The sequence below is a fragment of the Agelaius phoeniceus genome, chromosome 1, assembly GCF_051311805.1.
Source record: "Agelaius phoeniceus isolate bAgePho1 chromosome 1, bAgePho1.hap1, whole genome shotgun sequence".
NCBI lineage: Eukaryota > Metazoa > Chordata > Aves > Passeriformes > Icteridae > Agelaius > Agelaius phoeniceus.
In genome coordinates, this window is record NC_135265.1 from 155,638,749 (window position 1) to 155,655,151 (window position 16,403).

Below are 16,403 nucleotides of genomic sequence, written 5' to 3' on the forward strand. Positions count from 1 at the left end.
CGGGAAACGCGACCGAGCGCGCGGGAGTTCCGGGGGAGGAGCGTTCCGTCGTGGCCACGCCCATGGCCGCGCCCTCCCGGCCACGCCCCGCTGTGATTGACAGGCGCTCCCCCCGTCTTTGTCCGCGCCAGCCAATAGGGGAGCCGAGCGCCCCCGCGGTGGGCGGGGCCGCGGGCTCTGCGCGGATTGACGTTGGTGTCAGCCAATAAAAGGTGGGCGTGGCGGTGATTGACGGGTATTGTCGCCAATGGGATCGCGGGCCGCGGGCGCCTCTCGGGCAGGGCGGGCGTAGGCGGGGCGGTGCCGCCGCTGTTGCCGTCCGGTGCCGCAGGAGAAGGTCGCCCGCTCGCTCGCTCGCTCCGGGGGACTCCCAGGATCTCGCTCAGCCGCTCGCACCGTCCCGAGCACTCGGGGACATGTCGAGGTGGGCGGAGGCCCGGTGGGCCGGCGCCAGACGGCGGACGGCGGCCGCGGCACACTCGCCCTCCTCGAGCTTTCCCCGGAGACGCCTCCCTTTACACGCGCCCCGAGCCTGAAGGCGCTGCCACGGCGAAGAGGCACCGATAGGTAGCAGGACGCACCGGTAAGCCCGCTCGGCCCGCCGCCCCTTTGCGCGCCCACAAGCCGCGCGGACTACAGCTCCCAGCGTGCCTGGCGCCGCCCAGGCGCGGCTTTGCACCGCGCGCAGCCGCGGGGCAGGATGGGAGCAGTAGTCCAGCAATGGCTTAGCCGGGCCGTTCGCGCGGAGCATGGCGGGAGCCGTAGTCCGCCAATGGATCGCGGCTATGTTCCGCGCGGGGCATGCCGGGAGTTGTAGTCCAGCGCGCGGTGCACGCCGGGACACCACTTCCTGTGGCGCCGCCCGGGACTGGGGCAGAATTTTCCGCGTCCTTTTCCCGCTTTTTTTTCCTCCTTTTCCTCCTTTTTTCCCTTCCCTTGTTCTTCCTCCTCCCCCTCTGCTTCTCCCCCTCCGCCTGTCACCATTTCCCACTTTGCGGTGCCGCTGCCAGCTCCGCTTGAAGCTCCTCTTCCTCCTCCTCCACTTCCTCTTCCTCCTCCTTTCGTTTTCCCTTTCTGTTGTTTTTTCATTTTTCCCTTTCCCGTTCCCATTCCCATTTCTGAATTTTCCTTCTTTTCCCCTTTCCCGTTTCTTCAGTTTTTCCCTCTTTCCCCTTTCCCTTTCCCATTTCCACTCCCATTTTTTCCCTTTCCCATTTCTGCATTTCCCCTTTTGCTACTTCTGAATTTTCCCCTTTCTCGTTTTCCTTTTCCCCTTCCCATTTCTGCATTTCCGCCTGTCTTATTTCCACTCTCATTTCTGCGTTTTCTCTCTTTTTCCCTTTCCGTTTTTTGTATTTTCTTTTTCCCATTCCCATTTCTGTATTTCCCTTTCCCGTTCCTGCGTTTTCCCCTCCCTCTCCCTCCCCAGTTTCCCACTCCCAGAAAATTCACGTTCCCCATTCCCTCCCCGCTGTCTCTGGGGCTCAGCTGCTGCACGGGGGAATCTCGGGAGGCTGCAGCACCGGGAATTTCCCCGGGAATTTCCCCTGGAGGGGAGGATGAAGCTGCTGGAGAACTCCAGCTTCGAGGCCATCAACTCCCAGCTGACCGTGGAGACCGGAGACGCCCACATCATCGGCAGGTCAGGGATGGGCAGCGCTGGGAACCCGGGAATGCTGGGAATGCTGGGCCCCTGGGAATCTGGGAATTCTGTCCTGAGAATCTGGGAATGCTGGGCCCCTGAAACCTGGGAATCCGGGAATGCTGGGCCCCTGGGAATCTGGGAATGCTGCTACCCTGAAACCTGGGAATGCTGGGCCCCTGAAACCTGGGAATGCTGGGCCCCTGAAGCCTGGGAATCTGGGAATTCTGTCCCGGGAATCTGGGAATGCTGCTCCCCTGAAACCTGGGAATGCTGGCCCTGTGAATCTGGGAGTTCAGTCCCAGGAATATGGGAATGCTGGCCCTGGAAAAGCTCTGGGAATCTGGGAATTCTGTCCCAGGAATCTGGGAATTCTGTCCTTGAGAATCTGGGAATTCTGTCCCGAGAATCTGGGAATTCTGTCCTTGAGAATCTGGGAATGCTGGCCCTGGAAAAGCTCTGGGAATCTGGGAGTGCTGCTCCTGGGAATCTGGGAATTCTGTCCTTGAGAATCTGGGAATGCTGCCCTGGGAATCTGGGAGTTCAGTCCTGGGAACCTGGGAATGCTGTCCCTGGAAAGCCCCAGGAATGTGGGAATTCTCTCCCAGGAATCTGGGAATTCTGTCCCGGGAATCTGGGAATACTGGCCCTGGAATCTGGGAATTCTGTCCTTGAGAATCTGGGAATGCTGGCCCTGGAAAAGCTCTGGGAATCTGGGAATTCTGTCCTTGAGAATCTGGGAATGCTGTCCCTGGAATCTAGGAATGCTGCCCTGGGAATCCGGGAATGCTGGCCCTGGGAATCTGGGAATTCTGCCCTGGGAATCTGGGAATGCTGTCCCAGGAATCTGGGAATGCTGCTCCCCTGAAACCTGGGAATGCTGGCCCGGGAATCTGGGAATTCTGTCCCAGGAATCTGGGAATGCTGGCCCTGGGAATACTGCCCTGGAAAAGCTCTGGGAATCTGGGAATACTGTCCCGGGAATCTGGGAATGCTGGCCCTGGAAAAGCTCTGGGAATCTGGGAATGCTGGGCCCCTGAAACCTGGGAATGCTGCCCTGGGAATCTGGGAATGCTGGCCCTGGGAATCTGGGAATGCTGTCCCTGGGAATCTGGGAGTTCAGTCCCAGGAATGTGGGAATGCTGGCCCTGGAAAAGCTCTGGGAATCTGGGAATGCTGTCCTTGAGAATCTGGGAATGCTGGCCCTGGAAAGCCCCAGGAATCTGGGAATGCTGCCCCAGGAATCTGGGAATTCTGTCCCGGGAATCTGGGAATTCTGTCCCAGGAATCTGGGAATACTGGCCCTGGAAAAGCTCTGGGAATCTGGGAATTCTGTCCCAGGAATCTGGGAGTTCAGTCCCAGGAATGTGGGAATGCTGGCCCTGGAAAAGCTCTGGGAATCTGGGAATTCTGTCCCGGGAATCTGGGAATTCTGTCCCAGGAATCTGGGAATACTGGCCCTGGAAAAGCTCTGGGAATCTGGGAATTCTGTCCCAGGAATCTGGGAATTCTGTCCCAGGAATCTTAGAATTCTGTCCCGGGAATCTGGGAATGCTGTCCCTGGAAAGCCCCAGGAATCTGGGAATGCTTGCCCGGGAATCTGGGAATGCTGGCCCTGGGAATCTGGGAATGCTGGCCCTGGGAATCTGGGAATTCTGTCCCAGGAATGTGGGAATTCTGGCCCTGGAAAGCCCCAAGAAACTGGAAATGCTGTCCCCAGGAATCTGGGATTGCTGGCCCTGGAATCTGGGAATGCTGCCCTGGAAAAGCTCCGGGAATCTGGGAATTCTGTCCCTGGGAATCTGGGAATGCTGCCCCATGAAACCTGGGAATTCTTTCCTGGGAATCTGGGAATTCCGTCCCCATAGAACCCGGGAACGCAGCGGGAATGCTGCCCTGGGAATCCAGAAATTCTGTCCCTGGAAAAGCTCTGGGAATCTGGGAATGCTGCCCCCTGAAACCCGGGAATCTGGGAATTCAGTCCTTGAGAATCTGGGAACGCTGCTCCTTTGAAACCCAGGAATCTGGGAATTCTGTCCTGGGAAAAGCTCTGGGAATTCTGCCCTGGGAATCTGGGAATTCTGCTCCTTTGAAACCCAGGAATCTGGGAATGCTGTCCCTGGGAATCTGGGAATGCTGCCCCAGGAAACCCGGGAATCTGGGAATTCTGTCCCTGGGAATCTGGGAATTTGGTCCTCGAGAATCTGGGAATGCTGTTCCTTTGAAACCCAGGAACCTGGGAATGCTGGGACAGCTGTTCCAGGGCTGGAGCAGCCCTGGATTCTCCGGGAATTCCATCCCAAAAATCCCATCACAGTATTCCTTGGGGAACCATTCCCTGTTTCCTGTCCCTGCAGCCGTTATCCCAAACCCTTCTGCAGCTTTCCCAGAAAATCCCTGGAAAAGGCTCTGGGGTGGCTCTGGGATCCCCTGGGTGGGATTATGGGATCTCTGGGATCCCCTGGGAGGAATCCTGGGATCCCCTGGGTGGGGTTTTGGGATCTCTGGGATCCCCTGGGAGGAATCCTGGGATCCCCTGGGTGGGGTTTTGGGATCTCTGGGATCTCTGGGATCTCTGCGATTTTTTTTGGGATCCCCTGGGAAGGTTTTTGGGATCTCTGGGATCCCCTGGGAGGGTGTGTGGGATCCCCATGGAGGGTTTCTGGGATTTCTGGGCTCCTCTGGGAGGGTTTTTGGGGTCTCTGGGAGGGTTTTTGGGATCCCTGGGAGGGTTTTTGGGATCTCTGGCGTCCCCTGGGTGGGTTTTTGGGATCCCTGGGAGGGTTTCTGGCATCCCTGGGAGGGTTTTCGGGATTTCTCGCAGGGTTTTTGGGATCCCTGGGAGGGTTTTTGGGATTTTGGGATCCCTGGAATCCCCTGGGTGGGTTTTTGGGGTCTCTGGGAGGGTTTTTGGGATCCCTGGGAGGGTTTTTGGGATCTCTGAGTGGGTTTTGATGATTTCTGAGAGGGTTTTTGGGATCTTTGGGAAGGTTTCTGTGATCCCTGGGAGGGTTTTTGGGATCTTTGGGAGGGTTTTTGGGATTTCTGGGAGGGTTTTTGGGATCTCTGGGATCCCCTGGGTGGGTTTTTGGGGTCTCCGAGTGGGTTTTTGGGGTCTCTGGGAGGGTTTTTGGGATCTCTGAGTGGGTTTTTGGGATTTCTGGGAGGGTTTTTGGGATTTCTGAGAGGGTTTCTGGGATCCCTGGTAGGGTTTCTGGCATCTCTGGGAGGATTATTGGGATCTTTGGGAGGGTTTTTGGGGTCTCTGGGAGGGTTTTTGGGGTCTCTGAGTGGGTTTTTGGGGTCTCTGGGAGGGTTTTTGGGGTCTCTGAGTGGGTTTTTGGGGTCTCTGGGAGGGTTTTTGTGATCCCTGGGAGGGTTTTGGGGTCTCTGAGTGTGTTTTTGGGGTCTCTGAGTGTGTTTTTGGGGTCTCTGAGTGTGTTTTTGTGATCCCTGGGAGGGTTTTTGGGTCTCTGAGTGTGTTTTTGTGTCCCCGGGCAGGATCGAGAGCTACTCGTGCAAGCTGGCCGGGATCAACAGAGATCCCCCTGGGAGGGTTTTTGTGATCCCTGGGAGGGTTTTGGGGTCTCTGAGTGTGTTTTTGGGGTCTCTGAGTGTGTTTTTGGGGTCTCTGAGTGTGTTTTTGGGTCCCCGGGCAGGATCGAGAGCTACTCGTGCAAGCTGGCCGGCATTGACAAGCAGCTCTTCAAGCAGTTCTGCCAGGAGGGGCAGCCCCACGCGCTGGAGGCCCTGAGCCCGCCCCAGAGCTCCGGCCTCAGCCCCGGCAGGTGGGAACTGGGGAAACTGGGAACGCTGGGAATGCTGGGAACGCTGGGAATGCTGGGATTGGGGGCACTGGGAACACTGGAGGCCCTGAGCCCGCCCCAGAGCTCCGGCCTCAGCCCCGGCAGGTGGGAATCGGGAATGCTGGGAATGCTGGGAATGCTGGGAACGCTGGGAACGCTGGGATTGGGGGCACTGGGAACGCTGGGAACGCTGGGATTGGGGATGCTGGGAATGCTGGGATTGGGGGCACTGGGAACACTGGGAATGCTGGACTGGGGGCACTGGGAACACTGGGGGCCCTGAGCCCGCCCCAGAGCTCCGGCCTCAGCCCCGGCAGGTGGGGATTGGGAACACTGGGATGGGCACTGGGATGGGCACTGGGAACACTGGGAACATTGGGAACACTGGGAACATTGGGAACACTGGGAACACTGGGACTGGGGGAGCTGGGAACACTGGGAAACTGGGCACTGGGAACACTGGGATTGGGGGCACTGGGAAACTGGAATGAGTACTGGGAAACTGGGGTGGGAACTGTAGTGGGAAACCAGGATGGGCACCAGCACCATGGGATGGGCATTGGGATTGTGGGGTGGGCATTGGGATGGTGGGGTGGGCACTGGGATCGTGGGGTGGGCACTGGGATCATGGGGTGGGCATTGGGATTGTGGGGTGGGCATTGGGATCGTGGGGTGGGCATTGGGATTGTGGGGCGGGCACTGGGATGGTGGGATCGTCACTGGGATCAGCCCCAGGATTAGCCCGGGATCTCTGGGATCGGCCCCAGGATTAGCCTGGGATCTCTGGGATCAGCCCCAGGATCAGCCCCAGGATTAGCCTGGGATCTCTGGGATCAGCACTGGGAGTTTGGGATCAGCCTCAGGATTAGCCCAGGATCTCTGGGATCAGCCCCAGGATCCAGCCCCAGGATTAGCCTGGGGGATCAGCCCCAGGATCAGCCCCAGGATCAGCCTGGGATCTCTGGGATCAGCCCCAGGATCAGCCCAGGATCTCTGGGATCAGCGCTGGGAGTTTGGGATCAGCCCCAGGGGCAGCTCTGGAATTTTGGGATTGGCCCCAGGAGTGCTGCTGTCCCCCGGTGCGCCTGGTGTCCCTGTGGTGACACCGGTGACATTGCCAGGCTGGGGAAGGGGCCACTCAGTGACACTGGTGACAACTGTGGTGACGCTGTGGTGACACTGGTGACGCTGTGGTGACACCGGTGTCCCTGTGGTGGCACTGGTGACATTCCCAGACAGGGGGAGGGCCCGCTCAGTGATGTGCTGTCCCTGTGGTGACACCGGTGTCCCTGTGGTGACATTGGTGACATTCCTGTCCCCCCCAGGCAGGGGAGGGCCCGCTCAGTGACACTGGTGATGCTGTGGTGACACTGGTGTCCCTGTGGTGACACTGGTGACATTCCTGTCCCCCCAGGCAGGGGGAGGGCCCGCTCAGTGACACGTGCAGCCGCAAGACGCTGTTCTACCTGATCGCCACCCTGAACGAGGCCTTCCGGCCCGACTACGACTTCAGCGCTGCCAAGAGCCACGAGTTCAGCCGCGAGCCCAGCCTCAACTGGGTACGGACTGGGAGGGACTGGGATGGGACTGGGATGGACTGGGATGGGATTGGGTACGGACTGGGAGCACTGGGAGGGACTGGGAGAGCCACGAGTTCAGCCGCGACCCAGCCTCAACTGGGTACGGACTGGGAGGGACTGGGAGGGACTGGGATGGACTGGGATGGGGCTGGGATGGGGCTGGGAGAGCCACGAATTCAGCCGTGAGCCCAGCCTCAACTGGGTACGGACTGGGAGCACTGGGAGGGACTGGAAGCACTGGGATGGGGCTGGGATGGGACTGGGATGGGATTGGGAGAGCCACGAGTTCAGCCGTGAGCCCAGCCTCAACTGGGTACTGGGGGCACTGGGAGCACTGGGATGGGACTGGGAGAGCCACGGGTTCACTCATGAGCCCAACCTGAGCTGGGTATGGACTGGGAGGGACTGGGAGAGCCCCGGGTTCCCCTGTGAGCCCAGCCTGAGCTGGGTATGGACTGGGAGGGACTGGGAGAGCCCCGGGTTCCCCTGTGAGCTCAGCCTGAGCTGGGTGCGGAGCATGGAGCATGGAATGGGGTGGGATCCCCTGGACTCACCCCGGGGAGCAGGAGGAGCCCTCAAACTCCAAACTCCTCCGGCCTGGCCTTGGGCACAGCCAGGGATGGGGCAGCTGCAGCTTCTCCGGGAGTCCTTTCCATCCCTTCCCTGCTCCCAGAGCCAGGAATTGCTTCTCCACATCCCCCCATCCTCCATATCCCCCCATCCTGTATATCCCCCCATCCTGCATATCCCCCCATCCTCCACATCCCCCCATCCTCCATATCCCCCCATCCTCCATATCCCCCCATCCTGCATATCCCCCCATCCTCCACATCCCCCCATCCTCCATATCCCCCCATCCTGCATACCCCCCCATCCTCCATATCCCCCCATCCTGCATACCCCCCATCCTGCATACCCCCCATCCTCCACATCCCCCCATCCTCCATATCCCCCCATCCTGCATACCCCCCCATCCTCCATATCCCCCCATCCTGCATACCCCCCCATCCTCCATATCCCCCCATCCTGCATATCCCCCCATCCTGCATACCCCCCATCCTCCATATCCCCCCATCCTCCACATCCCCCCATCCTGCATACCCCCCATCCTCCATATCCCCCCATCCTCCATATCCCCCCATCCTGCATACCCCCCCATCCTGCATATCCCCCCATCCTCCACATCCCCCCATCCTCCACATCCCCCCATCCTCCATATCCCCCCATCCTCCACATCCCCCCATCCTGCATATCCCCCCATCCTGCATACCCCCCATCCTCCATATCCCCCCATCCTCCATATCCCCCCATCCTGCATACCCCCCATCCTGCATATCCCCCCATCCTCCATATCCCCCCATCCTCCATATCCCCCCATCCTGCATATCCCCCCATCCTCCACATCCCCCCATCCTGCATACCCCCCATCCCCAATCCTGAAAACAGCATTCCCTGTCCCTGGGGGTCGCTCTGTGCCCATGGTCATTTCCCTGGAGCCCCTTCAGTCACTGCAGGCTCTGTCCAACCTGGCCATGGATGCTCCCGGGAGCGAGGAATCCACAGCCTCCCTGGGCAGCGTGGTCCTGGGCCAGCCCCATTCCCATTCCCGTGTCCCTGGTTCCTGGGCCAGCCCCGTTCCCATTCCTGTGTCCCCCGTTCCTGGGCCAGCCCCGTTCCTGTGTCCCCGGTTCCTGGGCCAGCCTTGTTCCCATTCCCGTGTCCCTGGTTCCTGGACCAGCCCTGTTCCCATTTCCGTGTCCCTCATCCCAGTTCCCATTCCTGGGCCAGCCCCGTTCCCATGTCCCCTGTTCCTGGGCCAGCCCTGTTCCCGTGTCTCCCATTCCTGGGCCAGCCCCGTTCCCGTGTCCCCTGTTCCTGGGCCAGCCCCGTTCCCATTCCCGTGTCCCTCATCCCAACTCCCGTTCCCGGGCCAGCCCCGTTCCCGTGTCCCACATTCCCATTACTGTGTCCCCCCTTCCTGTCCCCCCACTATTTCCATGTCCCCTGACCCCTCTGTGGCACAGGTGGTGAATGCTGTGAACTGCAGCTTCTTCTCAGCCATGCGCGAGGATTTCATCCCCATTCTGTGTCCCTTGTCCCCAATCCTGTGTCCCTTGTCCCTGTTCTGTGTCCCCTGTCCCCAGTCCTGTGTCCCCTGTCCCCAATCCCGTGTCCCTTGTCCCCATTCCCATGTCCCCTGTCCCCTCTCTGTGGCACAGGTGATAAATGCCGTGAACTGCAGCCTCTTCTCGGCCGTGCGCGAGGATTTCATCCCCATTCCCTGTCCCCGTCCCCAATCCCGTGTCCCCATTCCATGTCCCCTGTCCCCATTCCGTGTCCCCTGTCCCCGTTCCGTGTCCCCTGTCCCCATCCTGTGTCCCCTGTCCCCATTCCAGGTGATAAATGCTGTGAACTGCAGCCTCTTCTTGGCCTTGTGTGAGGATTTCATCCCCATTCTGTGTCCCTTGTCCCCAATCCTGTGTCCCCATTCCGTGTCCCCTGTCCCCAATCCCGTGTCCCTTGTCCCCATTCCATGTCCCCTGTCCCCATTCCATGTCCCCTGTCCCCAATCCCGTGTCCCCTGTCCCCATTCCATGTCCTCTGTCCCTGTTCTGTGTCCCCTGTCCCCATTCCCGTGTCCCCTGTCCCCATTCCCGTGTCCCCTGTCCCTGTCACAGGTGATAAATGCCGTGAACTGCAGCCTCTTCTCGGCCATGCGTGAGGATTTCATCCCCATTCCGTGTCCCCTGTCCCCATTCCATGTCCCCTGTCCCCGTTCCGTGTCCCCTGTCCCCAATCCCGTGTCCCCTGTCCCCATTCCATGTCCCCTGTCCCCATTCCAGGTGATAAATGCCGTGAACTGCAGCCTCTTCTCGGCCGTGCGCGAGGATTTCAAGGCGCTGAAGCCGCTGCTGTGGGACGCGGTGGATGAGGAGATCTGCCTGGCCGAGTGCGACATCTACAGGTACGGGGGCACCTGGGGCTGGCCCTGCCTCATCCCAGGGATCCCGGCCCTGCCTGATCCCAGGGATCCCGGCCATTCCCAAAGGATCCCGGCCCTGTTCCCATCCATCCAGGCCTTTTCCACTTCTCCTGTCCCAAATGCTGGGACTTCCCCACTTCTCCTGTCCCCCATCCCGTGACTTCCCCACTTTTCCTGTCCCCAGTCCCATCCAGGCTTTCCCCACTTTTCCTGTCCCCAATCCCATCCAGGCTTTTCCCACTTTTCCTGTCCCCAATCCTGTGGTTTTCCCACTTTTCCCAATCCCGTGACTTTCCCACGTTTCCTGTCCCCAGTCCTGAGCCTTTCCCACTTTTCCTGTCCCCCATCCCGAGCATTTCCCATTTTTCCTGTCTCCAGTCCCATGGCTTTCCCACTTTTCCTGTCCCCCATCCCGTGACATTCCCACTTTTCCCAATCCCATGACATTCCCTCTTTTCCTGTCCCACATCCCGTGACATCCCCACTTTTCCATCCCCCAATCCTGTGACATTCCCACTTTTCCTGTCCCCAATCCCGTGACATTCCCACTTTTCCCAATCCCATGACATTCCCACTTTTCCATCCCCCAATCCTGAGCATTTCCCACTTTTCCTGTCCCCAATCCCGTGACATTCCCACTTTTCCCAATCCTGTGACATTCCCACTTTCCCCCATCCCGTGACATTCCCGCTTTTCCATCCCCCCATCCTGTGACATTCCCACTTTTCCTGTCCCCCATCTCATGACATTCCCACTTTTCCATTCCCCAATCCCGTGACATTCCCGCTTTCCCCAATCCCGTGACATTCCCTCTTTTCCTGTCCCCAATCCCGTGACGTTCCCGCTGTCCCCAGTCCCGTGACATTCCCAACTTTTCCCGTTCCCAGCTACAACCCCGACCTGGACTCGGATCCCTTCGGGGAGGACGGCAGCCTCTGGTCCTTCAATTACTTCTTCTACAACAAGAGGCTGAAGAGGATCGTCTTCTTCACCTGCCGCTCCATCAGGTCAGGGCCGCATTCCCATGGGCACTCCCGGAATTCCAGAGAGCGTTCCCATGGGGATTCCCAGAATTCCAGGGGGCATTCCCATGGGGATTCCCCGAAATTCCAGGGGGCATTTCCCAGGGGATTCCCCGAAATTCCAGGGGGCATTCCCCAGGGGGTTCCCGGAATTCTGGGGGGCATTCCCATGGGGATTCCCTGAATTCCAGGGGGCACTCCTGAGGGGATTCCCCGGAATTCCGGGGGGCATTCCCCAGGGCACTCCCGGAATTCCAGAGAGCGTTCCCATGGGGATTCCCTGAAATTCCAGGGGGCATTCCCGGAATTCCGGGGGGCATTCCCCAGGGCATTCCCAGAATTCCAGAGAGCATTCCCATGGGGATTCCCAGAATTCCAAGGGGGATTCCCCAAAATTCCAGGGGGGCATTCCCCAAAATTCCAGGGGGCATTCCCCAGGGGATTCCCCGGAATTCCAGAGAGCATTCCCATGGGGATTCCCGGAATTCCGGGGGGCGTTCCCATGGGGATTCCCAGAATTCCAAGGGGGCATTCCCCAGGGCATTCCCGGAATTCCAGGGAGCGTTCCCATGGGGATTCCCTTAATTCCAAGGGGCATTCCCCAGGGGATTCCCCGAAATTCCAAAGGGCATTCCCCAGGGGATTCCCTGAAATTCCAGGGGGCATTCCCCAGGGGATTCCCAAAATTCCAGGGAGCATTCCCATGGGGATTCCCCGGAATTCCGGGGGGCCATTCCCATGGGGATTCCCCGAAATTCCAAGGGTCATTCCCCAGGGGCTTCCCTGAAATTCTGGGACCACTCCTGAGGGGATTCCCCAAAGTCCGGGAGGCATTGCCCAGGGCATTCCCAGAATTCCAGAGAGCATTCCCATGGGGATTCCCCGAAATTCCGGGGGCATTCCCCAGGGGATTCCAAGGGCTCTTCCCCAGGGGCTTCCAGGGGCCCTTCCTGAGGGGATTCCCCAGAATTCTGGGGACCATTCCCAAGGGGATTCCTCAGAATTTCAGGAGCCATTCCCAAGGGGATTCCTCAGAATTCCAGGGGCCATTCCCAAGGGGATTTCCCACAGTTCTGAGGGAGGGGGGGGGAGGTTCCCAAGGGGATTTCCCACAATTCTTTGGGGGATTCCCGAGGGAGTTCCCTGGAATTCCAGGGGCCCTTCCTGAGGGGATTCCCCGAAATTCCAGGGGCCTTCCCAAGGGGTTTCCCAGGATTCCAGGGTCCCTTCCCAAGGGGATTCTGCGAAATTCTAGGGGGCCATTCCCAAGAGGTTTCCTAGAGTTCCAGGAGCCATTCCCCAAGGGGATTCCCTGGAATTCCAGGAGCCATTCCTGAGGGGATTCCCTGGAATTCTGGCCTTTCCCTCCTACAGTGGCTACGCCTACACCCGGCCGGACACCGGGACCGAGCTGGACATGGACCTGGGCGAGGGGGACACCGAGAAGGGCGACAGCGGCGACCCCGAGGGCGGCGGCATCGAGGAGGACAGGTGGGCCCGGGCGGGGCAGGGCGGGGCGGGGCAGGGCGGGGCAGGGGGGCGTGGCCACAGGAGAGGCAGGTGACCCTCCCCGTCCTCGTTTCAGGCTGCAGGTGATGTGCATGTGAGATTCCCAGCAGGATCCGAGACACCAGGAACGGAACCGGCAATGGGAACGGAACCAGCAATGGGACTGGAAACGGACTGGGAACCAAACCAGCACCAGGAACGGGACTGGGAACGGAACCGGGACTGGAACCAGGACTGGGAACGGAACCGGGAATGGAACCGGGACTGGGAACGGAACCGAGACTGGGAACGGAACCAGGACTGGGAACCAAACCAGCACCGGGAACGGAACCGGGACTGGGAACGGAACCAGGAATGGGCCCGGGACTGGGAATGGAAATGGGAATGGAACCAGCACTGAGAACAGAACCGGTCCTGGGAACGGGACTGGGAAGAGAACCAGGACTGGAACTGGGCCTGGGAACAAAACCAGGACTGGAACCGGGCCTGGGAATGGAACCAGCACTGGGAATGGAACTGGGCCTGGGAATGGAACCAAGAATAGAACCAGCACTAGGAAAGGAATGAGGAACGGAACCAGCACTGGGAACAGAACCAGGAGCAGAACTGGCACCAGGAAAGGAAGCAGGAACGGAACCAGAACCTGGAACGGAACCAGAACCAGGAATGAAACCAGAACTGGCACCAGGAAAGGAACCAGGAATGGAATCAGGAACGGAACCAGAACCAGGAACGGAACCAGAACTGGCACCAGGAAGGGATCCAGGAACGGAACCAGGACTGGCAACCAAACCAGCAACGGCACCGGGAATGGAGCCAGGAACAGAACCGGGAAAGGACCCGGCCCTGTCCTGGCGCCGCTGGTCCTTCCTGAGCCGTGTCCCCCCCCGGTGTCCCGGTGTCCCATGTCCCCCCCCGGACACTGGAGCCCCCCAGGAATCCCGGAGCCCCGGAAGCTTCGCTGCACTTTATGGCTCCTGCCCTCGGCTGCACTGATCCCCGTCCCACCTGCCCAGGCTCCTGACGGGCTCCATCCGTCCATCCCGGCCCTGCCCGGGGCAACATCCCACCTCCCACCCCCAGGAACTGCCCCCTGCCCCCCCGTCCCGAGTCCGTGTGTTTCAAGAGTTTGGCTTTGCTCTCCGTCCGCTCCAGCTCTGCTTTTCCTGCTGGGAGCTCACCTGGGGCAGATCCAGGTGAGCCCCGTGCCTGAGGCTGGCGGGGCCCAGCTGCGCCTCCCTTGGGATCTGGGGGATCTGGATCTGGGATTTGGATCAGGGGATCCCACCTGCACCTCCCTTGGGATCAGGGGGATCTGGATCTGGCATTTGGATCAGGGGATCCCACCTGCACCTCCCTTGGGGTCTGGGTCTGGAACAGGGGGATCTGGATCTGGGATTTGGATCAGGGGATCCCACCTGCACCTCCCTTGGGGTCTGGGATATGGATCAGGGGGATCTGGATCTGGGATTTGGATCAGGGGATCCCACCTGCACCTCCCCTGGGATCTGGGATATGGATCAGGGGATCTGGATCTGGGATTTGGATTGGGGATCCCATCTGCACCTCCCTTGGGATCTGGGTCTGGAACAGGGGGATCTGGATCTGGGATTTGGATTGCGGATCCCATCTGCACCTCCCTTGGGATCTGGGGGATCTGGATCTGGGATTTGGATTGCGGATCCCATCTGCACCTCCCTTGGGACCTGGGATATGGATCAGGGGGTCTCACCTGCACCTCCCTTGGGATCCAGAGCAGGGGGATCCAACCTGCACCTCCCTTGGGAGCTGGGATATGGATCAGGGGGATCCCACATTCACCTCCCTTGGGATCTGGGATCTGGGGGATTCCACCTGCACCTCCGTTGGGATCTGGGATCCAGAGCAGGGGGATCCAACCTGCACCTCCCTTGGGACCTGGGATCTGGATCAGGGGGATCCCACATTCACCTCCCTTGGGATCTGGATCAGGGGGTCCCTCCTGCACCCTCCATGTGAAATTCCAGTGGAGTTCTAGAGTAGGGGGGGTCCCATCTCCTTTGGGATCTGGAACATGGGGGGAGGGGTCCTACCTGCACCTCCCTTGGGATCTGGGATCTGGAATGAGGGGTCCCATCTGCACCCTCCATGGGAGTTGAATTCCAGTGGGATTTGGGAGCAGGGGAGTTCCACTCTCATCCTCAAGGGTATCTAGATCAGGACCCTGACCCCCACCCCGACCTCTCCAGGCACAGATTTCAGGGTCTGATTCTGGCCCCGTTCCCACTCCAGATCGAGGCTCCAGCTGGCCACGCACAAGGAGGGGCAACTGAGCCCCCCCAAAGCCCCTCCTGCCCCCCAAATTTGGGGCAGTTCTGTGGGGATCCTGTTGTTGTCACCAGCAGCTCCCCCAGCCCCATGGGAGTCAGTTTGTGCTCCTCCAAATTTCCTGGGGGGGGGGAATTGCCTCAGTTCCTTCCTTCCCCCTAAACTTGCCCTGGAAAGTTGGAATTTCACCCCGTCGCAGCGTCCTGCCAATAAAGGATTTCTGGGATTTTCCCCCAATTCCTGGGGGATCCCCCTGGGATGTCACTGTTGCCACAAGGAGGATCCTGGCCCAGGATGGGCTTTGGGACCTCATGGTCTGAGGGGTGCCTCAGCCCCGCTTTATCCTCTGCTTTAATCCTTTATTCTCTGCTTCAACGTTGGTTTTCTCCTCTGAACGCTTTATTTCCCATTTTCACGGAATCTCCGGGTGGTTTGGGTTCGGAGGGACATTAGGGATCGTGTTCTTCATCTGCCATTGGGCAGGGCCACCCTTCCACTGTCCCAGGCTGCTCCAAGCCCTGTCCAGCCTGGCCTTGGGCACTCCCAGGGATCCAGGGGCAGCCCCAGCTGCTCTGGGAAATCCGTTCCGGTCCCTCACCACCCGCACGGGCGGGAATTCCTTCCCCAGATGCCACTGTGGCAGTGGGAAGCCTTTCTGCCTCGTGCTGCCGCTCCAGGCCCTTGTTCCAAGTCACCAGAACGGGATCAGGTGGGGGAAAATGAGTTTAGTTTAGCTGGGTTTGGCTAAATCTAGTTTAATAATTAACAATTGCAGACCCTTCACCTCCGCTGGAGGAGAACACCAGTTCCAGGGTTTAACTCTCACTACTGGACGTGGACGTTGGAATTTCAGGCCCTAAAGTGACAACTGAGAGTCGGAGCCCGGGCAGTTCTGAGGATTTTGGAGGATAACAGTGGGCGCCAGGGCTGGGGGACACAAGGGGGTCCTGCTGGACCTTGTGGGGTGTCCTTGAGAGATAAAATGTCTGCCAAGCGTCGCTTTGGAGCGCGACATGGCGCAAAGCACCAGGACGCCGTCGGAAGGGTGCACAGGAGAGATTCATTATAACAACACGTTGCCTTTATTGGTTTTCAAGATATTTACATTTACTTCACAGGCACGTTGTTCACTGCCCGTTGGTCGTAAGAAAGAAGCAAAGTTCTCAACGGGTGAACAAGGAGCCGTGTCATTTGTCAGCCAGCCTGAGCCCGTATCTTTTAACTTCCTCATCATATCACCATGGTGACAGCCTTGGTGTCTTCCTCGAGAGAGATTCAGGACTTTCCTTATCACCATGGTGACAGCCTTGGTGTCTTCCTCGAGAGAGATTCAGGACTTCCCTTATCACCATGGTGACAGCCTTGGTGTCTTCCTCGAGAGAGATTCAGGACTTCCCTTATCACCATGGTGACAGCCTTGGTGTCTTCCTCGAGAGAGATTCAGGACTTCCCTTATCACCATGGTGACAGCCTTGGTGTCTTCCTCGAGAGAGATTCAGGGCTTCCCGTATCATCAGGAGGCCTTTGCTGGCTCACAAGAACAGCACAAAATGC

General features: G+C 59.3%; 1 protein-coding gene and 1 long non-coding RNA gene across 2 annotated transcripts; one reads left to right on the forward strand and one right to left on the reverse strand.

Moving 5' to 3' along the window:
- The first annotated feature begins 285 nt into the window (after positions 1-285).
- MAF1 (MAF1 negative regulator of RNA polymerase III) lies at positions 286-12,829 on the forward strand. The gene is made up of 8 exons (XM_054648793.2): positions 286-583; positions 1,489-1,642; positions 5,302-5,430; positions 6,863-7,007; positions 9,872-9,993; positions 10,899-11,018; positions 12,408-12,524; positions 12,619-12,829. Exons 2-8 carry the CDS (start codon positions 1,560-1,562, stop codon positions 12,638-12,640), a joined length of 738 nt encoding a protein of 245 aa, XP_054504768.1. The 5' UTR covers positions 286-583; positions 1,489-1,559; the 3' UTR covers positions 12,641-12,829.
- Positions 12,830-13,987: 1,158 nt separating this feature from the next.
- Positions 13,988-14,463, reverse strand: LOC143695651 (uncharacterized). The gene is made up of 3 exons (XR_013185072.1): positions 14,403-14,463; positions 14,237-14,363; positions 13,988-14,038 (listed from the first exon to the last, which is right to left on the reverse strand). It is a non-coding gene; the product is annotated as an uncharacterized LOC143695651 (long non-coding RNA).
- Positions 14,464-16,403: the final 1,940 nt, after the last annotated feature.